Consider the following 26,023-nt stretch of genomic DNA (forward strand, 5'->3'; position numbering starts at 1 on the left):
ACTTTTAAATAAAAAAGCATTTTGTCATAAAAAAGAACGTGATGTCATTTATTTGTTTTAAATATTAAAGTCCACATTGGCGCCTCTTTGCAGACTCAAACCAATGACACAAGCCGAGAGAAACATGTTCATTAATTTCAGATTTCTGCACTTCTTTTGAGAAAAACACAACTTTATCCATGTTTAGCATTTGATCTTCCGGCATGTTCATTACATCATAAACAGAGACTGTACAGTAAGGTGTGGCATTATATTTTCATCCACTGGGTGACACTGTGACACAGGACTATATTTCTTAATCATTCTTCCAATTCACACACCTCTCCTCACACCTTCAGGTTCCCCCTGCTCAACGAACTCCACATATGAGTGTAACCTGTAGAACTGCAACTGTAAGTTAACAAAACAACATGTCCCATGTTAGAGACAGCACAGTACATACTGAATATATACCAGCGGACCACAAAAGCAAATGTATTATGGGGAATAATACTCAGTGATTTTTACAAAGTTAAACTAGACTGAGGCATCTCTTTTTCCACAAATGATACAAATACAAAACACGTGAGCACTCGCGCAAACGCTGCATATACTAACCTCACTCTTTCACACACACTCTCTCTGTCTCTCTCGCTCACGCACACACACACAGTAGCTGTTTCATCATATGAAATTAGGTCTAAGCTAGTGGTACATTTACATATATTTGTTTATATTCATAAATACGATTACAGTCGTATTATAATGTACATGTAAGTTTATCGTTACAGTATCACACCACGGACGCTCTTTCTGTAGCTTTAGGGAGGGAGGATGTTGAGAAGGAGGAGGTAATCTGATTGGCTGGCAGGACAGGAACACAATATTTTTGTGCAAAAAGTGTGACTGGAAGAATCAAGACACTTCTAAAGGCTTTCAGAGGTGCTAAATTGAAAGATGCTGTCATGCTTTTTTTTTTAAAGACATTATTTTTGTATTTTAAAATTTAAGACACAAGGGTTTAATGATTGTTTGGATCGTGATGTTGATTAGATTGTAATTTTAGCTATTGCACTTTGTTTGATCCTCTGGTTTCCAACCATTTTTTTAACAAATAAAAAGGCCACTGTAGTATTTACTTCCTTCAATAAATGCAGCTCGATTTCAAGACTGATGAATCAGCCACTTAAACTGATTCACAGTTAAACTGTGACAATAACAGTTTTTAATTTTAATGGGGGAACATTTATTGTCTCACTGAGATTTAAATAAGACTGATACCACTCTCATGTCTGTGCACCACTGCAAACACGAGTTATCTACAGTAATTCCCCTCCTGGCTACCTGCTTTCATTCATATTCACTTCAGCGTTTTGCTCTCTTTCACATTGATTTTAGATCTAAGCTGAGTTCAGAAAAGTTCCTCCCCCCTCCACCTATTATCAAAGCGTTTCCTCCCTGACATTTAAAGAGGAAGAAGACAAAAACGGGGGGAGAGCAGGAGAGGGGATGCCTGTTTCAGCTTTTAATGTGAAACAACAGTGAATCGTGGAGGCAGCTTTGGCCTTTCTGAGAAATACCGTTTGTGTCATAAGGTCTGCAATTACCGTCCTGATTATCCCGACTCCATGCTGCTACACTCGTTCCTCCTGCAGCTCAAATTGCTGGTCTCAGAAAAGGATGTTTTATATCAAGATGCATGTTTTTTTTTTTATTTCAGTCAGGACTATTTTAAAAAAAGATTATTCCCAAATAGAGTGATTTATATTTAGCAGTTGGGCTCTTTTCTCAGGATCTCCTATCCTTCCTCGCGCATTAGTGGAGAGGAGCAACAAGACCCTTGGTACAGAACAAAGCACACAACATTGACATGGCACTAGTGTTGGGCTAGAGGTGGGTTGCAACTTGCTGATGTAGCAGCAACAGTAAGCAAGCTAAAGGTACTTTAACAGCCAACAGAACATGCTAGATATTGTAGTTTCTGTCCATTATTAGACAAAACAGTGCTCACAAACCAGACTTAACAAAATCTAACAGTGTTAAAATTAAACTTGTTAATGAAATAATGAATGAAAGAGCAGCTGAATCTTACAGCTGTTTTTCTCAGGGTGCTCTGACCCCATGTTTCCAAACTATTATTTATATCAAAGCAGACCCAAAAAGGTCCTGATTAAACAGGTAAGCAAAGATTTGGGATTTTTTTACTCTAAAAAACAAAAAAATACCAGAGGAAGTTCTTTTCTACAATGATTGTAGCCATTAAGAGTGATAATTACAGAGAAATATGCACCAAAAAAGAGCACATGCATATTTCTGACAGTAAAAAACCCTTGCCATCAGAGAGCTAATAGAAACCATAAAAATATCTTATATTTCTACACATGGTAGCAAATGGCAGGCTGATGTAACTGTCAGCTGTCAAGACATTATTGCATAAAATAATTATAAAGCAGGCCACGAAGGGAGCACCTGCTCAAAAAAGGTCTGATTATATTATCTGGAAGATAAAATTAAGTTTAACTTGATTATTAACCTTTTATGAAAACATAATGTATGTTAACCTTTCTGATTACATATTGATTTTTTAAATCGAATGTGGAAAACTTTTAGACGCAGCCACAAGTCACTGAGCAGTACATCAGTATGCCTCACCATGCTGAGACTCAAATCACCTCCCTGCCTCATATTTAAAGAGTAAAGCTTGTGGACACTGTGCTCTAATGTGTTACAACTGCCATATAACTGGCTGTGTGTTTGGCTGTCAAAGGACTAATGATTGCTGCGGCACATTCATGCACAAACACCTGCAGACAGGGTGGTTTGACCTGGCTTTATGAAGTGTGTTTACTCTGAACAAACATATACTAGAATTCATATACACACGTAGAGACATCACAAAAGACAAACAACGGAGTACCTTTCATTTACACAACTCTCTCTCCCTCTAGCAACACATTACATCTTTCTTAATGTTCAACTGGTCCTTGTTGGTCTAATATAAGACAAAACAGCCCATAGAGTATATCATCTAAACATGGGCTGTTGAGCTGTTGGCAGAGCTTATACTTGGATCTAATTAGATATTAAAGCAACATTTTAATTTTTTCACCCACTTTCTTAACCACTTATCCAACTGAGGTTCGTGGGAGGACTAGAGTCTATTCCAGTTATCTTAGGGCACACCCTGCACATGTTGTTAGACTATTACGGAGCAAAAACATAGAGACAGACAACCAGTGACACTCACATTTGCACCTATGACCAACACAGAACAACCACTGACTGTGGGAGGAAGTCAGAGTACCTTAAGAGAAGCCACACAGGATGGCCCCAACAGGAGCGATGTGAAGTGCTAAGTACTGCATCACTATTCACACTGTGCTCATTTAATACCCTTCTAATGTCTCTAGGGTAAGCTGGGGCCATGCAACACTTAGCATAGCATAGCAAAAAGACTCAGGGGCAGTGTTGCCAACTTAGCGACTTTGTTGCTATATTTAGCGAGTTTTCAGACCCCCTTAGCGACTTTTTTCCAAAAAGCGACTAGCGACAAATCTGGCAACTTTTTCTGGTGTTATTGGAGACTTATGACGACTTTTCCACGTGAAAGAACGTATCGCTCTTACTCTCAACAAGCAGCGGGTGCTGCCGTGGGCACCTCGCCTTTGGCGGCAGGTAGTCCTCACGCAGCAGTCCCCCTCAGCTGATGTCAGAGCAGGAGATATTCACCCCTACGCTACAAACTACAAATGAATCGCGCATGAGTGAAGCCGCTGCTTCCCCCCTGCCCCCTTCCCAGAGCGGCGGTAACTGTACATTTTTCTTAGGAATGATGTTTTGTAGTTCATTGATTTAAGAATCAATGCACTACAATAAATTCTTCCAATCATTGCAAACTTAGAATTCGAATGTCCTTGCAGAGCCTTAAGTCCATCTTGTACATCCATACAAGTAACACTTGGAAACCAAAGCTAGGTAGCCAGCTAACCACCTCTGTGTTAACCATTACTGCAGATTAAGTTATTCATGTTGTGTATTTGTGCTTGGGACCCAGCTAGTTAACTGTAGTTTGCTTGCTTACTAATATTGCCACTTGCAAAATAAGACACTTTAGTTTTTTGTTATCCTAATATGGAGTTTGTGTTGTATTCTATTTCGTTCTAAGAGTTGGTCATAAAACTGCAACCAGGCTAGCTGTTTCCCTGGTTATCAGTTTATATGCTATGCTAAGCTAGCATCTCTTGACTCTATAAGAGGTCGTGTCCAAATTCATGGACTGCATCCTCCTGAGGCCGCATTTGTAGGCCGATTACGTCACAGCGACACGACGAAGGCTGTCCAAAATCGTAGACTCCTCCGAATGCAGCTGACCAATGCGTCCACATTTTCCCCGAATTTGAAGGATGGGTCGGGTGTGTCCTTCGTGGCCCACCATATCCCAGAATTCATAGCAGCCAATTCGAGTTTTCAACAATGGCGGCCAGTACTAAGTTTTTAATCTTATTACTCTTTCTGGGTCACAAAATAAACTTTTAACATATTTTCAGGCGAGAATGTAGCTGTGTAAAACTTCAACTATCTGCTCGGTTTATCAGGATATCACATGTTTGCAAAAGTGCTCTGACGTTTTCGGAGACGTCTGTTACCCACCACCTCGATAGCTAGCCGGGAACTCGAGGGTCACTGAAGCCGCCGAGAACGACAAAATCCCGGCACATCATTTTCAGATCACCGCCGTCTTTTGCTACTCAGGTTAAACGTAATATATAAGTCACTTAGACAACCTAAAAATTTTATTGTTTGCCTTTTTTCAGTGTTTTATTTGTTCGTGAGTAAATCGGTTTGTCTGAGATTAACGTTATTAGATTAGATTAGATAAGAAAAAACTATTTTTAATCCCCCGGGTGGTTTTCACACAGCTGAATAAACGTCAAACAGAAAACCGATTAAACAGAAGTGTGAGAAGGTCGAGAATTTACACCAGTGTCCTGTTATATTTTAGATAGGAAGGAGCAGACAGCTGAGTTTATTAAACTCCACGAGACAGCGGTGACGCAAATCTGAAGGCTAGACCGTCCAATTTTACGTTTACTTCCGGCCTACCTGACCTTCTGAGGACCCGGCCCACGTAGACTGTGAAGGCCGGGTCCTCAGGAGGATGCAGCCCATGAATTTGGACACATCTATAGTGATGTCAATATTATTAGTTAGCTTACATAATTTGGAAGTAAGCTACTTTACATTTACATGTTGTAAGTCTTGAAAACAGTGTACATGTTACACAAATAAAAAAGCAGATTAAAAAAAGATGTGATCTTTATACTTCAGTTGTGTTGCAGCCTTGTAATATCGCACACTAGGCACAGAGCCTGACAGCATGAACATCTGAGTGAGACTATTTCCTATGTAAATCTGTATTTTATTTCTTTGATCTGCGCTAAACAGAGCTGGAGGGATTTCCACTTTCCACAGATCGGGCTGAATTTATAAAGACGCTCAGCTGGACTGAAGCAGAAGTGCTTCAGGAGAGCTGCACAGCAGGGCAGCCCGGATAAAAGAATGGCATCAATCAGGGGGTCCGTGTTCCAAACATGGCTTATTTCCAGACATCACTACCTCAGAGAAAGGGAGAAAGAAAGATTCCCTGCCTCTCTCCTTCTCCTCCTCCTCTCTCTAGCAGCATCCCTCCCTTTCTCCTCCTGCTTCACTGTTCTCTCAGCCTCCTTCCTTCTCTAAATTCAGTTCAACTCTATTACCCTTGCTCTGTTTCTCCACCCCTCCCAGTCTACTTCTGCATGTCACACTGCAGCAGTAGGACAATGGAAGGGTCGGATTTGGCTGCCTCTTTAAACTCTTCCAAGGTGATCTCATCGTTCTGGTCCTTGTCCATCTTGGAGAAGATCTTGTCTACACGCTGCTGAGGGGTAAGCCCGTCCTCGTTCATACGCATCATGATCACTGTGCCTACCATCTTGTAGATGGCCTGCAGAGGGCAAAAAAGGGGAAATAATGCTCGATTTTGCCTTAAATACAATTAACAGTTTATTTTTAACACAGACACACCTCGATGATCTCCAGCATCTCCATGCGTGTGATCTTTCCATCTCCATCTAGATCGTACATGTTGAAGGCCCAGTTGAGTTTCTGCTCAAAGCTACCCCTGGAGGTGATGGACAGGGCGCAAATGAACTCTCTGAAGTCGATGGTCCCATCGCCATTTTTGTCAAACGTCCGAAACGCATGTTGAGCAAACTTGGAAGCATCACCATATGGGAAAAACTGCAGTTTAAAAATGAGAAAAACAAAAGTTTGCAATGAGACATTTGTGGCATTGGCCACTTTAGGTTCAACTGTTGACTGTTGAAGTATATACTATCCTTGATGAATAAACAAATGCAGTACAGCATGGGTGCTGAAGATCATTAATGTTACTTTAGGGTAGAGTAGCATTCATCTCTCAACCAGTACTGGTACTGGTATATTCTCTTCGGTACCAGTACCAAATGATACCCCTTTTTTTCTACACTGTACTTGCTCTGAAAACAACGGTGACAGTGTCAGGTGACAAAAGCTTACCCATCATGTAATTTGCAATTGACTGATTTAATCTCACTGTTTACTTGGTAGAACCAATATGTTCAGTACCCTAAAAAATACCTAAAGGTTTAACCAACCCTACATTCCTCACTTTAGTTTTACATTATTTTAATGTTTAAAATCATGCTTTTTTTTTTTTTAAATTTCAATAAATAAATTTGCTGTAAAATTTTGTATTTGTGTATATTTTTGGACACAGACTCATCTTTTTGAGCTTTAGCCAGTGCTGTGTATAAAACATTAAAAGTACTAGCATGTTACTTTTACGGACTAATGCCAAAGTAATGTAACAACTTTCTCCAACAAGTAAATAAGCAACATTAGGGCTGTGCGATATGACCAAAATCTCATATCCCCATATAAGAATTCTATTGTCCCAATAACGATATAAATCACAAAAATGCAACATTTTCTGTAAATTATGTGAATATCGGGCAGCTCGACTTGCGGGAAGTGTTTCCAGCTGCGCGTCGTGTACCTGGAGTCGAGTGTTTTAACCGATGCATGAAACTATACATTTTTAGACATAAGTTGTAACGGCCGCCGTTTTCTTTGTGAGTATTTATTACACGGCGTGCTGCAGGGAAAAGCCTGTTCTAACGTTTGAGTCTAAGGTTTATTTTTTAGCACCTGGCGGCTCTTTTTTACTTATCATCCGTAAATAATCTGCTCTTTCACGTGATTCTGTTTATTTTGAAAAGTCTCAACAGGATCTTGAGCTTTATTGTGAAAGGTTTATGTGGAACATAAACAAGCGGACACACGATGCTGTTACCGTCGTTGTTGCTAACCACAATGCATAAAACAGGCGCTTGTCCGTCAGTAGTGTGGTTATATTAAATATAAGAGAAAGAGAGAAAGAATAAATTAATATAGCCACTACAGTGACCATCAAAAGGATGAAAAAATGTTGCCGTAAACCGTTTATTTTGCGACACCACGACACAAACGATAACATTAAATGAAACGATAGACATTTTTATATCGTCATCCGATATATATCGTTATATCAAACAGCCCTAAGCAACATACTGCATTACCTTTGAGAAAAGTAATAAGTCACATCAAATACATGACTTTTTTTGGGTAACAAGGCCAACATTGTTTTAGCTATATACCGAAACCTATTTAAGTTAAAGGTAGATCATGAATGTGGGCTTAAAAGCACATCTCAATGAGTAAACTCATTCAAAGTCTGTTACATAGACAGATTTGGGCTATGATGATAGTGTAGTACTTTTGTCTGGACGCCACTGCTGTAATCAAATGCACTCTCAGCATAAGTAAAACAGACATCCCTAAAGCTCCATAACAAGACAAGTCCATCAGAGAGACAGCAGGGACATTAGGAGTGGGTAAATCTCTAGTGTGGAGTATCCTGGGTGCAGTAAAACCACCATGATAAAATAATGTAAAGTGCAAGTGCTGGACATCCACAGAAGACAAACTTTATGGAGAGCCACAGGATCCTTCCAAGTGAAGAAAAGTATATTTTGTTCACTTCTTGTTTTTTTCAGTCGTGTTCATTTAAGTTAGGAGGTTGATGTAAGTGCCAATACCAAAGCTAAAATTCAGCCAAATGCAGCAGAATTAATAAGGTGTCACCTCACAGTAATGACCCTTTGACAGCGATTCAAACAAACTGGATGAAACCCACGAGTGTTTGAAGGTAAAGGAGTTGAATATTTTGCAGCGGTCAAAAGAGTCACCTAAACTCAACCTGATCTCAGCCATAAATTTAAATTACTGAAGACAAAAGTCACAGAGCCCCAAATATACAGTTAATGCAATACTTCTGTTCAACAGCTCAAACCTGAAGTCTGCACTCAACCCCTCATATACATAAAACTCTTAATATGTTTCACTAAACTGCTAAAATAACAACTGTCAGTGTATAAATACATAGACTAAACTGTACATCAAACTAACATACTGAGCAGCAATTACAGCTCTGCTTTTAAGCATTAATTGCTTGAAAATTAGCCTCATTTCTTTTTTTTTTCTTTGGCCACGTACACACAAAGTGCAATTTGCAAATACAGCATTTACCTTTCCAGCACTGACTAAGAACAAAATATTTTTTAAAGGATGTCGGTAGCTGGCTGTAAGAGACCCACGGAAGACCTGTTAGCAATGACACGCTGCTTATTAAAGGATTTTTTTCCTCCTTCTGCCAGCAGAACTTTGGAGAGATTATCCGTACAAACTGCAGTTGTTTTCTGTGCCCTTTAAAACCGAGTGGGAGTGAATGAGCCTGAGAGGATATGCAAAATTGATTTAAAAATATATTTTCCCCATCCAACCAATGAAAAATCAGCAGGCCTCTTTGCGGCACTGTGGCATTTTGAAAGCTCCAAATATTTTTGGAGGCAGTTTTAGGCAGCAACAGAGGCATTAATACAGGCTCCTCCTCCTTTATGTGCACTCAACAATTGATTAGTCAGCCTCAGTAACAAAGGCTTTCTATGTAACAGCACAACAATGCTATGAGTCATCTCAGATGTAACTTTTTTTCTTTATATAACTATGGGGAGAGAATGAGGAGGCAATGCTTGAGACGGCTTACTCTCACCTTGACATAGAGCTGCTGAAACTCCTCCAGGTTCAGAATGCCAGAAGGACAGTCTTTAAGGAAGCCCTTGTACCACTGCTTGAGCTCTGCCTCATTGAATTCAGTGCTCTTGGTCAGGTCATCCAGGACCTCTGGAGCCAGCTTGCTGTTGTGTTTCCCCATGATGCCTCACCTCTGTTGAAGAGAAGCAGAGAGAAAGAGAGAGCGGGAGGGTGACCACACAGGTGATGCAGAAACAACAGCAATAGCAGTGATGCCCCTGAGCACTTGCAACAAGCTCGGTCTCTGAGGATGGATGCAAACGAGGAATTACTTACACACAGCCAAACTCAGAGAAAGCCCTGCTGCCTTCCTGTGGCTTTGCCTGTCAACATAAATCATCTTAGCATGGCGCTCTGTCACACAGTAATCGTTTATTTATATTCCTCTTGCTTAAAAAGTTTATCATTATTTTTTAAGACAATTTGATCCCATTCATCTTAGTGTGTCTTACTATCTAAATATTTATATTATTCCTGTTTGGTTTTAGATTTAATGCTTTGGAACTTCTGCTTTTAGTTTATATCAATGACGTTTAATACTCTGACTTAAGTTTAGATCAGAAGCCCTGTGAAGACAGATTTTGGCTTATCCAGATAACTTTACAGTTAATCCTACGAAGGTGGTTCAGTTCTAATCAGGATAATTTGCCATGGTAATTTATGCTGTGAACCTAACCTGCTCTAGAGCAGATCTAGATTAGGGATCAACATGTATGAAATCACTGACTGATGACCAATCAATTCTCCAGAAAATAGCGTCACCATTCCTGGTAGACTCCTCAGACCTTTATGCATGAACGGTAAGAAGGTCTAAAGTTCTTAATATCGTGTTTCCCTCATAAGCATCAGAAATAAATGTTGGCACCAAACAATTTTACAACAATTTTAATGTTATATAAGCCTTAATATCTGATCCTAAAACAGAACACCTACACTATATTTGCTCACCTTATATGAAATTTGTATTATCAGTTAATCACCAGATTAACTGAAGAACTGTGGCATTTATTTCATCCTTTTTACACCCGTCTTGCATTTTACTTGAATATTTGAGCTGATAACCAGCTTCGTGCGACCACTTGATCACACGACTCCTGACTCCTGATCACCAGTGTTAGGTTAAGTAAATCTAGATAACAGAAATGTACCCTGAATAAAATCACTGCATAGTATAGGGCACATGTACTGAAGTAATAAGGCAATTCAGTGTTGTACAGGCGGTAAATCCACAAAAAAAGCCCCAAGGCTCTGCTTTGGGACCACTGCAGTTTACTGTTAATTAGTGCTCTCCCAATATTACTATTACAACCCAATATTGCGGTAAAGCATGTAATACACATGGCAGTCCATAGTGTCCACACTTTGCCTGTCCAAAGTGTTACATGTACCCGCATGCAGAAGTTGCAGGAAGCTGCAGTAACAGCAGAGGGATTTACAAGTATATGCATTTAAGCACCTAGCTTAACCATTTCTGCTCACTACCAACTTCTTGGCTTTAACCTCCTAAGACCCGAACTCTTCCACGGCATGCATCTTTTATTTCTCTTTGATATGAATGTAAAAACAAAGAATGACCAGATTGACCAGATTTTTTTTTTTACCTGATTTTTGTTTTTTAGAAAAATGAGAGCCACATATGAGGATAGTCGTTTAAAATTTCGATAGAACAGTAGCAGTATATTGTCCTCGTAAGTGGATATCAGGCCCTTGTAGAGCAAAATTGAGTATTTTGGTCTAAATAACCCAAAATGTGATGTCCACATATGTGGACACCATGTCCTAGGAGGTTAAATATATTATCTCCCCCTGATGGTAATCCAAGTTCTTCATGCAGTAATGCAAGTTCTGCATGCATGTCTATTACCTGTTCTGCAGTGATACTGGGTTGGCTATTATGTTTATATCCTGAATTAAAAAGAAGATTTTATTAAATTTGTAGTCAATCTAACCACTTGCAGCTGTCATTTATTCTAGCCTCAATTGAGCTGCTGAAATTTAATGCTAACAATAAAGCAACAGAGATTTGCACAATATATGTGTGTATATGTGACTTTAGCACTTAGTTCTAGCACTCTTAGGAAACATGCAGCAGATGGACTCGTTTATATGCCGCTATAAAGAGTTCAAAGAGGTTGCAGACCAAACAAGGACTACCAGCAGCAGTCCAAGTGTGGAGTTAAAATCCGTGGAGACCCACTTAAGAGGTAGCTAATTATGTTGCTGTTTAATCTATTTGTCGCAAAGTATTTGGCATGACAGCATCTCCACTATATTGGCCATAAAATGGCCCATTACTCCCATCACCGAGCACATATTCACACCACAGAGGACCACTGCAGTGCCTTCATGACGCCATTCCTGACTCATGGCCCTGTCTGACAGTTTTCACACTCTGGCACCAGGACACAGCCAATACTGCCACAGCCAAGTGGCCACAAAATCCTCAGAGTGTGAGGTCAGTGTAATGGCTGAAATATCATCCTGTCTTACTTTATAGCAGTGAGTCATACAGGAAGAGGCCGCTGAACCCCAAATCACTGCAAACTGCAGAAATATTTTAGACTCTGCATAGCTGTGACAAGGTGAAAGTGCTGTAGTGCAGAGAAAAAGTAATTAGGGACTTCAATAGGTGACAGGTTGTTTTAGCATTACCCCGCTTTGAAAAGGGTGGCTGTCATCTTAGCAGGTTAAAAAGCAAAAAGGAATTCTCTTAACAGCTGTCAAAGAGAAAAGGAAGGCTGTAAAAAGGATTCATTATTGTAGGAGCAATTGAAGACACTGAGGTGTTATCACAACCTTTTACTGCTCCTCTCTACATATACTCAGCAATGCAGACACCTTTGACTTTTTTAGTTTAGAGTTGCTTTAACCTTTAGACTACAACGCCAATTTCACCAAAATTGGGACAGTGTATGAAATGTAAACTCTCATAAACCTGTGTTTCATTTACACAGAATGTAGAAAACATACTGAAAAAAGACTTTTAAAGAAAGTATGAGGTCATTTTGAGTTTGAATGGAGCAACGTGTCTAAGGGCCACCATGTAGCATTCTCTCTTTTATTAACAGTACATAAACATCTGGGAACCGAGGACAGCAGCTGCTGGACTTTTGAAATTTTGCTCTGTCCTGATTTCTAGCTGCTCCACAGTCCTGGGTCACATTTTAACTTATTTTGCATTTCGCAATTCTCAAATTGTTTTCAATCTGAAACCTCTGGACTGCAGGCAGTTCAGCACCACTGCCTGCAGTCTCAGTGGCTCTTCTACTATAATGCCATGCTGTTGTAAGTGATGCAGTATGCAGTTCAGCATTGTGTTGCTGAAATATACAAGGCCTTCTCTGAAAAAAGGGTCATCTCAGTGAGAGCATGTTTCTCTAAAACCCCGTGTATACCTATCAGCATTGATGATAGCTTTTCAGAAGTGCAAGCCCACAGATTCCTCCAGATTCTTTGAATCTTTTGATTATAATAAGTACTGTACATGATGATATATTCACAAGAGATACTGAAGTCTTCACAATGTTGTGCTAACGAACATTATTCTGAAACTGTTCCATGATTTGTAGATGCAGGTTTTTGCTGACTTTTAGATGTGTTGATGAGCAAATTTTTTTTTTCTTGAAACAGCACAATATTTCAGCTTAAACACGTTGATATGTCCACTTCCATAATTTTCCATTCAAATGGACGCTCTGCACACTCTGGTCATATATCACTGTAGGAGTGCAGTGGTGTTTATTTATCTATAACACAAAACAGGCTGTCTGGCGTTACCATCAGCTTGCGTTGCTGTTACCAAGCTGGCAGTTGGCTGTTACTCTGAGCTCATTTGCATCAGCCAGTAAAACTTGAGTAAGCACAACAACTAAGAATAGCAGCGATAAGCAATGCACAACATAAAATGTGAAGACTGTTAACTGACAAAAACCAGCAACAAAAAAACAAATTAGCCAGATTATTTCAGTCCCGTATCTCAAATCGGCAAAACGTTGCAGTAACACTCTGCAGCTAGCATGCTCAGCATGCCCACGTTCTCTATTAAAAGCTAGCTCAAGCTATCTGTTTCCTTTTATAACATTAAAAATGTTGCAGCTAAAACAAGCATAAAACATGGTACTGCAACTGAGATACAGCTTAGCATGAATAATAGGTGGTGCTTGTGCACTGCTCTCACCTGAAACACCTGAAAGTAACGTCTGGGCTGCTCAGTCATAAGTGATCCACGCTCCTACTGCCATCTAAAATTCAGTACTTCCTTGCCATTACATTCATGTGAGAACAGGTGAGTTTTTCCACTGTGTGCAGTGATGCAAAGCACTTTAAATAACAAAAACAAGTATTAACAATAATAATATTAATTATGTAGGGAGCACTGAGTAATGCAAACCAACTGACAGAGATCTCTGCAACTTATAATAACCTTCAAAATATCCAGGTCAGCACACACACAAACCTTTAATTAGCTTCAGAAAAGTAAGGTATAGTCAGTTTGGTGTTCATTAAATGAATATGCACACTTTTTCTTAACGGTCTGAGTCTAAATGACTCAGTGTTTAATTGAGCAAATGTGTACATCACTGACTAAGGTAGCAAAGACAACAAAAAACAAGTTATGCCACAAGCAATTTATTTTGGATTGTACGCTCCAAGGCGCGCACACACACACACACACAATCCACAGAGTTGGAGTGTTGTTTCTCAGGTCCTACTGGGGAAGATGAGCTTTTATCCCTCTGTTAGTGAAGCAAATGTAGCAGATAATAGAGTTTCCAGAGAAAGACGGCAAGAAGCAAAAACTAGTCAGTCGAGCTGGATTCTTATTCCGTCTAGAAGAATCAGAATATATATGGCTGACAACTCACAAAAACAAACAACTTTAGGGTTCACTGTAATCATTTCGAGGTCGGGTTCTCGTGTTCTGAGCTCATCCTACAGAAGCAGAGATCTAATGGGGCAGAGATTTCGGGAATGGGCGTTATGGAGAGCTACAGTGTTTCTTTTTTCTTAGGCCGTCTTTCATTGCAAATAAGTCAGATTTCTGCAGAGCCAATGTGAAAGACTGAGAACACAGATTAATAGGTGTCCATGTCCTTTTTTTGTTTAGTCTGCCTTAGTTAGGCTTATGTGAGGGCTTAAGGCTGTGCCATTTGTACTTGAAGAAAGAAAAATGCGATCATAAGAATGCATGAAATACAGACTCCACACCCCGGACTCACTTCCCCCTTAAGTGATTTAAAAAGGTCTGCTGCTGCGGTCAGCTGCTCTACTAACTACAAAATAACTGATCAATCAAAGATCGGTGCCTGGCCCAAAACAACACCTGTGCCCATCAAACACAGAGACAGAAACACTGCCGCAAAAATGGTACCAAATGTGGATTAGGATGACACAGCTGCACACTGAGACAGAAATCGTTACTCTTCATCAGCATGTTAAACAGGAATTACGGTGTTTCCTAGACAACTAGTTTGTGATTGTGGCGGGAAGCAGGGACGGGGGGAGTGTGCATGTGCATATGTGCGCCTGAAAAAAGGTACAACAACATTTCCTTAAATAAATTAATAAAAATTTATAATTTGTGACAATAAATAACAATAAAGTATTCAGCTGCCTCTCCAGTCAGTTCCTCATCTTGTAATCTGGCCAGCCAAAACTTTCTCAAAATATCATTAGAATATAATTATATTATACTAATTACAATAATAATACGCAGTGTTGTCTGATGTCTCCTGCATCTTTCCAATCCATGCAGTTTCCTTTGTTGTTACTGATCTGAGGTTAACAGACATACAAAGGCCACATTAGGAAGTTGGAGGTGTGGCAGTTGGAGAATCTTTAGGTTTGGACTTTAATTTTCTGCACTTTGTTTGGGCTTTTTTTTTGCTGAGTGGCTCCTAGACGTTGTGGCTGTGTCACAGAGGTGATGCACCAAAAAATATTTTGTGATTTGTTTAGTTGCCAGCTGATTAATGCACTCCTTAAAAGTCTGCAAGGGAGACACCCACTTTTCAGGAAACCCTTGCCACTTACTCTCCAAGCTGTAACCAGTACCGAACAATGTTCACCTTCACAGTTGCGACTGAGCTCCAATCGACACATTTCAAAACCTGTAACTTTTACTTTGAAGTGGAACAGTCTGGGTTTGTGGTTTGCATCATCGTTTCACTGCAGTTTGCAGTTTCCATCCTAGTTTCCAGAGAGATGGAGATAAGTCAGCATCTTCCATGCAAACTACTGGTTACTGTGGTGACCTGCTAGTAACCAAAGCAATTGCAAGGACGATTTCACCAATTTCACACTAGTGACTGCCAGCAACCTGCAGGAACCACTCACTAACTTGTAGTGGAATATACTTTTTATCTGGCAACCGCTGGTTACCAGGGAGTCACTTAAAGAAAAAGCATCATCTGCAGACACAAGGTGAACCAAACAACCAAATAATTTTCCTCAACGTGCTAAACCCCCATGGAGAATGTCATTCGCAAGCAAAGACAATGCTCTTTCTAAATTTTCAAGTCAGATCAATTAGTGAATCCTGAATCCAAGATTACCAGTTTCCAGAGGGACATAATAAATCCTTAACAACCTAAGAAAGGATCCTATTCAATGAGAAATCAGCATCACCTCCTAATGTACTAATATGAGTATGTTTTAATGCCTAAATGCTGCTGTTTCCCTCTAGTGTACAGCCCAGAAAGTCAGCTCTGTAGCTCTTAGCTAAAAGATCAGTTGGTGTGGCAACATGCTGTTGTTCTGCATGATGACGTCTTCGACATTCCATTCACGTCAACACACAGTGCAAACGCACACGCAAACAGACACGCAAACATGTCGGCTTCAACCACAGACCTATTAGGTCTATCACACACTGACAATCTTACCCTTACAGACACTCACACGCTGACACGAAAATGACAGAAGAGAAAAAGGAGAAGAAGAAAAATGAAGAGGCTCCATATAGAAAAGACTGGAGCGGATGACTCAATCTGGATTCACACTTCTCAGAGAGAAGACAACAGACAGAGAGAAGGAGAACCACGGGGAGAGAAAAGGTTATAAAGATGGGAGGATGGAGAGAGATGTGAGATGTCAGGCAGATAAGAAGAGCTTGTAGAAAATTGTCCCAACAGCCATTCAAGAGAGAAAGACGTGTTTCTTATTGAGTCTGAAGGGGCCTTAATGCATGTTCATTCCAGCTGTCAGACTGATACTAAACACTAAGTAAATGCAGGGGACACTCAGTGTGTGTGTGTGTGTGTGTGTGTGTGTGTGTGTGTGTGTGTGTGTGTGTGTGTGTGTGTGTGTGTGTGTGTGTGTGTGTGTTTCCCCAGCATGATGGCATGATCTATCTGACTGGATAAACTGTTAAACCATGCAAGAGTCCACAGTACCTCTTTTTCCCAAATTCACAGCACTATGGGAGACTGATGTATGACTGAAGCGCTACACTCCAAGTTTCTCAGAGTGAGATCAGATGGCAGTAAGAAACTGTACACCCAAGAAAACCAACAGGGTTAGCTGTTTGAGCAAGTGCCCTGAAATAAGCTTTTCTTATTTGACAAGGCCTTCCTGTAGTAGTGACAGTGATGGGATTACAAGTCAGTTTTAGTGTTTGGGTCAACATTACACTGAGAGAATTATTCTTTAATGCATATCAACCAAACTCTTTTCTTTTGGGGGGGGGGGGGGGGGGGGGGGGTTCAACCTCGACTGAGAACATTAACCTCAGCTTCTGTTTAATGACAGTGATTCATCTTTTCTGCAGTATAATCTAGATCAGAATATCAGAATGTGACACAGCAGGCCAAATCCTGAAAAGGTATCCATCCATGTTTGTTATTTTTTTTAAATAATTTGCCTGAGTTTGCATTTAACCGATGCGTGAAGCTATACATTTTTAGACATAAGTTTTAATGGCCGCCGTTTTCTTTGTCAGTATTTATTACACGGCGTGCTGCAGGGAAAAGCCTGTTCTAACGTTAGAGTCTAAGGTTTATTTTTTAGCACCTGATGGCTCTTTTTTGCTTCTCATCTGTCAATACTTTGCATACTATTTCACGTGATTCAGTTTATTTTGAAAAGTCTCAACAGGATCTTGAGCTTTATTGTGAAAGGTTTATGTGGAAAATAAACAAGCGGACACGCGATGGTTTTACCGTCGTTGTTGCTAACGTCAACGCATAAAAACAGGCGCTTGGCCGTCCGTAGTGTGGTTATATTAAATATAAGAGAAAGAGAGAACTTTAAGAAATGAATATAGCCTCTACAGTGACCATCAAAACAGTGAAAAAATATTGCTGTAAACAGTTTAAAAGATCGTAAACAAACGATAACATAAAATGAAACGATAGATGTTTTTATATCGTCATCCGATATATATCGTTATATCGAACAGCCCTATGTCAGAGTAGTTGTTTTATGCAACTAAACTGGTGTACACCTCAGATTTACCACTAGTCAAGTTAGAAGTGTCTGATGTTGCCCCAAACAGGATGGCGCTGTCACAGTTCTGGGTCATTTGTGTGTGTTTTGATAATATTTTGTATTATGGTTTATTTTCAGGTTCATTTATAGTCATAGTTATTCTATTTTGGAGTTTCTTACAGACCCTGTTTAGTTTTTGGATTATTAGGTTCCCCCTTGTGTCTTTGCCCTGTGTCTCTCTGTGTTTATGTGACCGCTGTGTCCCCCGGCCCATCATGTCCCCTCTCATCTGCTGTTCCTCCACTCCTCTCTCAGTCTTGCGTTCTTTCATTTCCTGTTTTATTGTGAAGGTCATATGTTCCATGTTCAGTGCGTTTAGTTTATCATCCCTGGTCTCGTCATGTCTAACTTGTGTCAACTGTGTTCCCCATGTGTTTTCTGTTCCCTCATCATTGTACTGTGTATTTAATCCTCTGCCTCCCTCCGTTCAGTGTTGCGTTCTCCCTCACAGTTGTGTGTTTCCCCGTGTTCTTCCCCATGTTTTTGTTATTATTTTCCATTCTCAGCAAATAAAGCTGTGTTTTGAGTTCATGTTCCGCCTATGAGTCTGCGTTTGGGTCGTACACTGCCTGCTGCGCACAGCCGATTCGTGACAGGTGCTGCTATGCAAGGCAAAATGCCCAGATTTGGTACTCTATGTATCCAATGCTGAAATCAGCTACAGCTGCCTGTACCAGCACACCTCAGTCAAAGCAGCCATGCCAATGGAAGAATAATAATAGAAGAATTTTTATTGCAGTAGAATAATATGAAAAACATTAATTCACCCAATATTAAAACCAATAGTCATTTTGTCCTGCTCTGTAAACATGCTTTTCAGTGTTGTTTAGTTGGGCGTCTCTATGGAGACTGACTAGCTTTGGGAGACAGCCTCCAGTGGTCATTCAAGAAACTGCAGTTTTTTAGTTTTCAGGTTAGTGAAACTTTTTCACCCTTCGTGGCTGCCGATTGTTTTCCCAAAAAACAGATTTATTTATTCATTTACATTTACATATAAATGTTTTTTTCTAATTCTCTTTTGTGTTTTGATCGCTCTCTTGCTTCACTTAAATAAAGGCAGAGGAACCTTCAGTGCCTGCATTGACCATATCATATGGGGATGCTGTTTATCGTGCCACTGCAATACTTTATTTGAATTCACACAGTTCTTCGATGGAGTCCAAATATTTTTCTTCACAGACACTCAAGAGACTACACACAAGGAACAAAACAAGGGTGAATACACAGTCATTATGATGAGGCTCATGCGGGCTGGCTTTAACCAAACACATCCCAGAGGGGACAATGTGTTGGTGTCCCAGCGACTGAAAATGATTAGCTGGCAAAAGCTGTAATTGAGTTGGAAAGGAAGCAAAAATGGCAAGCTGGGCTCTCTTACAGTCTTTAGTTTTGTCTGTGTGTGTGTCTGTGTGTGTGCTCAGTGTTTGCAGTGGCAATAACCTTTGTGAGAGTGGAAAAAGTACGATGGACCGTAGCAGCAATAGAGGAACAATCAATCACATACCAGTCCAATACCAGCCTCCCTATGAACTGCACGGTCCAGTGTGTGTGTGTGTGTGTGTGTGTGTGTGTGTGTGTGTGTGTGTGTGTGTGTGTGTGTGTGTGTGTGTGTGTGTGTCTTTTCAATAGAGAAAGCAAAGGAAGTGAATAAAAGAAGACAGAGATGTCTGATGAGACATGGACTGCCTTCCTATTGATATGTGAATGAGAAACCCCAACCAGAATGGTCTTTATGGCAGCAGACCAAGTCATCAAAAATGAAATTGAACAATATGTCGCCTTGACAACAGCTGCCCAGCTCACTGCCAAGCCACCATCCGGGATGGAGAATGAGGCTTTCGGCCAATCGAAATAGTCCCTCTGCCAACTGGACCTGACGAAATGGCTGACAGATATATGAGCTGGATCTGTGATTTTATTGAAAATCTAAATATGTACCAGAGTCTTCCACATCCCGCGTGACGCTGATGTGTTTTGATTAGATATTGCTGAAGTGAAGAGAGGGCCATTACACTGTGGAAAACATCCAAACTGATTCAATTCTCATGCAGTCATATGATGAAATGTTAGAGGAGGGGGGAAAAGGCTAATCGTCCTCTATGTGAAAAGTTGACAAGTTATTTGTGCTTTCTGCTGCCCTTTTTGACATAAGCTTCAGAATAACGACATGGTTGTGTTTAAACTTTTCAAGCATATTAGTCGTCCTTCCAATCAGAGTGGTATCTTTTTCCTTGCAGCAGCCTTTTTGCACTTACCTGTATTGCATTCTCTTTTTTTTCTTTATCAGCTCTTCATCCAGAGCCTCAGATGATATTTCCTGGTTTTATTGTCTCTCAAAGAGAGAAATGAGACAGATGCGCACTTACTCAGTACACATATGGCTGAACGCAGGTGACTGATTGGTCAGATCTTTTTATAAATGCTGCAAATTCTTCCTGAGAAATTACGTGATCGGTGTGAACGGTTGTATTAAAAATAGGTGAGTCCCAAAAATATTTAATGCAAAAAATATTCACACAGACTTCAGGTGTGAAAGGTCTTCAGTCGTACCACTGGCCGGAAGGAAACGTCCATCTACCCATGAAAAAAGGCTAGCATAACAGGATGTAAACATTGATAATGCCCACACACAGACAGCATAAAAGTTGGGTGTAGCTTCTGGGACTGAAAAGTGAAACCCACATATAAGTGCCTTAAAGAGGCATGATATTTAGCGAAGGAAACAAATCTCGTAGTTGCAAAAAGACTTCTTGCCCTGCATAAATCTATCAACCAATAAGCACACAGTTTCACAGTGAGATCTGTCACTTATTTGTTAGATCTGGTTCCAAAAAACCAAGATGGCAGTGGCAAAAATGCTTAGCTCAAGGGTACAGCCATCTTTTATACTGTCTATAAAAGACAGTAGAAAAGTGTGAGATGTAATGTCAGCTAGCTGCATGCTAGCTCTATTCCTTAAAATGAGCTATGAACTAAAACCATGCACCCAACATTTGAGGTATGAACCCAGACCATGATCTTTGAGAGTCATTACATAGCTAAATCTTAGAAGAACTATTAGTAAGCAGGATTTTCCAGAAAAGTTATTAACCCTGGGACCTTCAAGTGGCATCAGAAATGACTATTTCATCTTGCACTTAGTTAATGTAGTGGTATTAATCCCATTTAATGCAAATTCTGAGGCACAGACGAACGGCGGAGGTGTATTGGCCTTGGTACATCTCCGTCTCTGGAGAGAAACTGAGGGAGAGACAGCCCACAACAGCAGGATTGCAGAGGTTAATGTCTCTTATATAAGGCACAAAATGACTTCTTACAATTATAAAAGGACATGTTGTTTCCTACAAATATAGTCTCATATTTAATCTCCATATCAAGTTATATCATAGCATGGTACGTGCTGCAGTAAGGACAGATTGCTATAGAAACACAGCTCACCTCAACACTGTTCAAATGCTAATTTAGGACTAGGAAAGCCTGGGGAGAAACACAGGGGACAAAACAGCTGTGTGCATGTACCCTTATGAATCATTTTCTCATCTAACCTTTAACCATCATATCTAAAAGATCAGTATTTTATTTATTGCCACAATTGCTGCACATTTTCTGAAGTCTGGATGATTCATTTCTGACTGCTGCACTAATTGTTGTCTATTTCTATAATTGTTGTCTTAAGTATTCCAGCAACTTATAAATATTGGGGATAAATATTGTGGTTTGTACTCTCTCTTCTCTCTCTGTCTATATGGAAACTGTTGTTTACTTTTGGGCCACATGTCACCAGTGGCTAATATTTCCCCCTTTGTCTGTCTTTATAACCTGATAGTATGTGATGGTGTTTTTGCCTCAAGTGATGAAATATGTTTGTTCTTTTCATGTTTCGATGGAACCACTTTCTTGCGTATTTTGCAACTGGACTTTGTTGGAGGTTCTTGAGGCAGCTCTCTTTTTAGGTACCAAAATTCTCACTGGAAGCTGACATAGGACACTGCCATCTTGTGTTCAAAAAAACAAGCAAGATGAAGAAGATTAAGAATAATATCTCTGAGAAATAACTGTGTGTGTTAAACTATGTTTAACTACCTACTTTGCTAATAAATCACATTAAATTTTAATTTTAATTCATATTTAACTATTAAAAGCTGTTTGCTTTTTTTAGATGTGTGGTCATCAGAGAACAGCTCCTACAAACATGCGGTTTTATAAATTATCAGAATATAAAGTGTTTAAAATTAGCTCAGCCTGAAACATCTGCATAGACCTTAACCACATAGAACAAACTAAACTGAATGGCTGTCCACTATTAAAGGTAGACACTTTCTAAGTTTGGATACAAGAAATAATTCATAGTGGATAACTGTATGGAAATCATACTTGGTGAACACATTTCAGCCTGTCACTTTTAGGGGTACACCACTGAATCAGATGGATGTCAGCATCAACTGATATTAGCATTGTTGACTGGTATCAGCAAATATCAACAAATACATTTTCTGATATGTCGGACTTTTGCTGAATGTGTTTACATTTAGTTAACTGTTTCAAAACAGTGTGATGAATAACTTGTAATACTCAAGATGTATCTGTTTTCTTGTTTTAGCAAAAGATATAAAAAAAAACCCTCATAATTAAATTATATAAAATATTGGCATTACTGTACCCGGTGGCCAAATTATTGTTTAAAAGATTGTCGCTAACTCAGAATATCACAATATATACCTCCTTAGTCATTTTCCTCATTGATAGGTTCATATAAAAATATTCCAACATTTAAAAAGGTAGAAAAGAAAATCATACATTCCCCTATGAGTCTTCCTTCTCTCACCCCCAACCAGTCAACCAGCAGATGGCCCCGCCCCTCACTGAGCCTGGTTCTGCTGGAGGTTTCTTCCTGTTAAAAGGGAGTTTTTCTTCCCACTGTCGCCAAAGTGCTTGTTCACAGGGGGTCGTATGATTGTTGGGTTTTACTCTGTATGTATTATTGTAGAGTCTACCTTACAATATAAAGCGCCTTAAGGCGACTCTTGTTGTGATTTGGTGATATATAAATAAAATTTTATTTAATTTAATTCTTTCAGTTGTGAAATAGTTAGACAGATTTGGAGGAATAAGGGGACTAGTGCAACTGCATTGGTCGTTAGCAGATTGCCATGATCGCCTGGAGCTTGCATGGCAGATACTGACAGATCTGCAAACACTTGCCATTTACTCTCTACCCGATTGAAAAAGTCTGACCAAAAACAGAGAATATTAAAAGTAAAAATTTTATCTTACAATTGAACCAAAATATTTCAAAAGGCACAACAAAATGGTCCCTACTTCCAGTTTGCATCGCATTATTCACAGTCTTACTGTTGCTTAGAGAGCAGTTGGCAAGTTGTTGCTGACAAGTCAGCATCTGAACAATTTGTTGATGATCAAAGCGATCACGAGAATATTTTCAGTGGACTGCATACTTTTTTGTGATTAATTTCATCCAACAGCAACCAACTGGCAACCACTGAGAGAATTTACATTGTTCACTAGCAACCACTATTTGACAGGCAGTCACCAACCAGTCTCTAGGCCTGTGTGACCCAAAAGACAGTTTATAGTGGTAATTAATTACAAATTAACATAACTAATAACTCACAGATGAAAAAGGGAAAAAACCTTCACATGCAAGACTCATGATTCCACCACCAACGTGGTGGATTGAAGTGGAGATCGTTGATTTCCTGTACACAGAAATTAATCAGCACCTATGAGACCAAGTGCACAAAAAATGTTTTTAGGGACATGAAAATAAAGGTAGAAAGTTTGTGTCCAGATGAGAGACGATCACATGGCTGACAGACAGAGGAGTCAGACACTTTAACAACTAAGGACAATTTTAGTATCAAGGCTCACATAAACTGCTTATTTTAAAGTGTGGGAGGGAGCCTCTAACAGCGGTGTCCATTAGTAACTGTGGGTGTTCATTAGTTATTCATCAATAATACCTAACTCCTTCACTCAACATTCCTTTGTTTTCCCACAGCCAATGTCATCCATTCAGAAGCAGACAGGAGCTAGGACTGTGCCCCCCACTCCCTTGCCACAGTAATTTTTTTCTACCGCAACATCTGCCTCCCTGGCTAATAAAGCACGAGACAGGAATGGACGAATCAATCAGTCAAGAGACGCGCATGCAGCAGCTCATGCCAGCTGCCCTCACAAACACAAAGCACACACTGAGCCAGTGATGCATGAGACAGATGCACAGTACACCTGGCCACAGGCTTACAACAAAATGGAAGTGATACAAGGGGAGAGAATAAAAAAGAGGGAGATGTGTGGGGGGAGGTGGGGAGGGGGGGTCAGTGCATCTTTTATCCACAGATGTAGGACATGAAAAAAAAGGGGGGGAAAGAGGACACTGGAAAAACAAACAACACATTCAAATGAACAGTCACATACAGGAAATTGTAGTGTAACATGTTCCTGCGAGTTGATATTATTGTACTACACAGAAAGTGGATCAATAGGTCATTCTTTCCGGGGGGAAGAGCATGTAACGATAATAATGTGTTTTCCTTTCCAGTGATCTGTCACTCAGTCAGCTGTTGTGTGTAACTGTAGCTTCTTTCCACCCACTGTTGGAAATAACAGTGGCGCTTCGGCTGTGTTTAACAATGCTGCAAAGATCAGGTGATCAACCTACCGAATGTTTAGGGAACAGCCTGCTGCTGCTATTATGTAATGAGTACAAGGACATCAAAATAAATGTCCCTGCTATGGATTGCTCTGAAGCGAAGTAACAAACATGGCAGTTTTGCAATCAGCCACAGTACTGTACCTGATACCGTTTTCAACTTGTGAATTTTCTGTCTTTCCACAAGTCATCCTGGCAACATGTGGCCCTGGAGACACCTACTGGACTTTTTTAAGTACTTTGGGTGATGTAAACATAACAATCATGTAAGATGCAGTCACGAAACATTACAAGTGTGTAGTTAAGATCAAAATGAAAGCCATGTTCGAAGATGGTAGACAGATAAAAATACAACTTCAGGATACCCCTAATGCTTTGAACCGGATGCAGGAGCCAATCAGATGTTTTGTAAGGTGGCCTTTGCCGTATTTCACCAGATTAGGATCTGGGGTTATTGGCGTAGGGATGCACCCAGCTATTCTGATGCTCATTCAAAGCTAGCTATTGTAGCCGTGAGCTGATTTATGGAACTGTGCCATTCAATTGAACATGTTTGATGCTTACTTAGCCATCCATTAGTGGTACACCGATTCCCAGAAAAACCAATAAGGACGGATCTTCTTCTACAGGACCAAAGAAGCCAATGGCAAAAGGGCCAACAATTTCTTCAATACACAGCAAATTATTGAATATCCTATCACAACTAGCGACCGTCGAATGTCAACTCGTAGCAACAACTATGAGTGAGCAACTGAATGACTACCAGTGTAACGAATGATACTGCAACCAAACTGCTAATCTGAACAAAAGTACCGAGCCACCTACACATTACACCGACAGGAGCTGCACACGCATAGAAAACCAAGCCACAAGGCTTCCAGCATACAGTGTTTATGCTAATGTTAGTCCCATGTCGCTCAATGGAGCGGACTTCTAAATACAGTGGGAGAACAAACCTGCAGGTCACACTGAAATCATAAAAATTTAAATGTATGAATTTATTTTACTTCTCTGCATTTAAAAGGAGACAAATACGAGGAATAAAAGTAAATCAGTAATTACTAAAAAAGAATAGTTGAGAAAATAAGGAAATTATTGTGAAATGCCAGAGCTTCACAGCATTATTCAAGATATTTTTAACTGTTATATTTTGTGTTTTCCTTTACATACTTAAAGACAATTTAACCATAAATTGATACCCAGTGAGCAAAAACTTGTGTGACAGAAGCTGCAGAAGATGACTTTGCATCTAAATGTTGAGAAATGGTCAAAACATGAAGGATAAAAAGCCTCTTTCCAGCTAAAAATGGTTGAAAAGTGAAAGAACACACTTTCACCTCAACACCTCTAAAAGCCATAGGTTTGGACTGGCCAAAGGCCTGTATTAATAAGTTCACCATGCTTCACACAATGAGACCGAAATATAATTTAAAACTTTAAAACCTTTTTTTAAATATTAAAAATACAGAATGGCTCCCAATTTATTACAAACTGTAATATAAAACTGGTCCTTGTTATCGGCAGTTAGCCTAAGTCAGGGTATGTGTATCCTAGTGGAACTCGAAAAGGATGAATCATTGCAACCCTAACTTTCACTTATGAGATTGTGTCCTTTCTTTTTTCAAAAATCTTTCCACAGTCCTGAAAAACAAATTTAGAAGTAATGGGACATTT

The 26,023-nt window shown here is 39.8% G+C and overlaps 1 protein-coding gene across 1 annotated transcript in view; it reads right to left on the reverse strand.

The window, feature by feature from the left end:
• Positions 1-26,023, reverse strand: part of LOC308384356 (visinin-like protein 1) — a 28,297-nt gene continuing 2,274 nt past the window's right edge. Inside the window, exons 2-4 of the mRNA XM_080862859.1 lie at positions 9,149-9,322; positions 6,043-6,258; positions 1-5,962 (exon numbers count right to left, since the gene is read on the reverse strand). Coding sequence (XP_080718985.1) covers positions 5,765-5,962; positions 6,043-6,258; positions 9,149-9,310 — 576 coding nt within the window. The 5' untranslated portion in view covers positions 9,311-9,322 and the 3' untranslated portion in view covers positions 1-5,764. The remainder of the gene's footprint in view (positions 5,963-6,042; positions 6,259-9,148; positions 9,323-26,023) is intronic.

The sequence above is a fragment of the Rhamphochromis sp. 'chilingali' genome (genome assembly GCF_963969265.1).
Source record: "Rhamphochromis sp. 'chilingali' genome assembly, chromosome: 17".
Lineage (NCBI taxonomy): Eukaryota > Metazoa > Chordata > Actinopteri > Cichliformes > Cichlidae > Rhamphochromis > Rhamphochromis sp. 'chilingali'.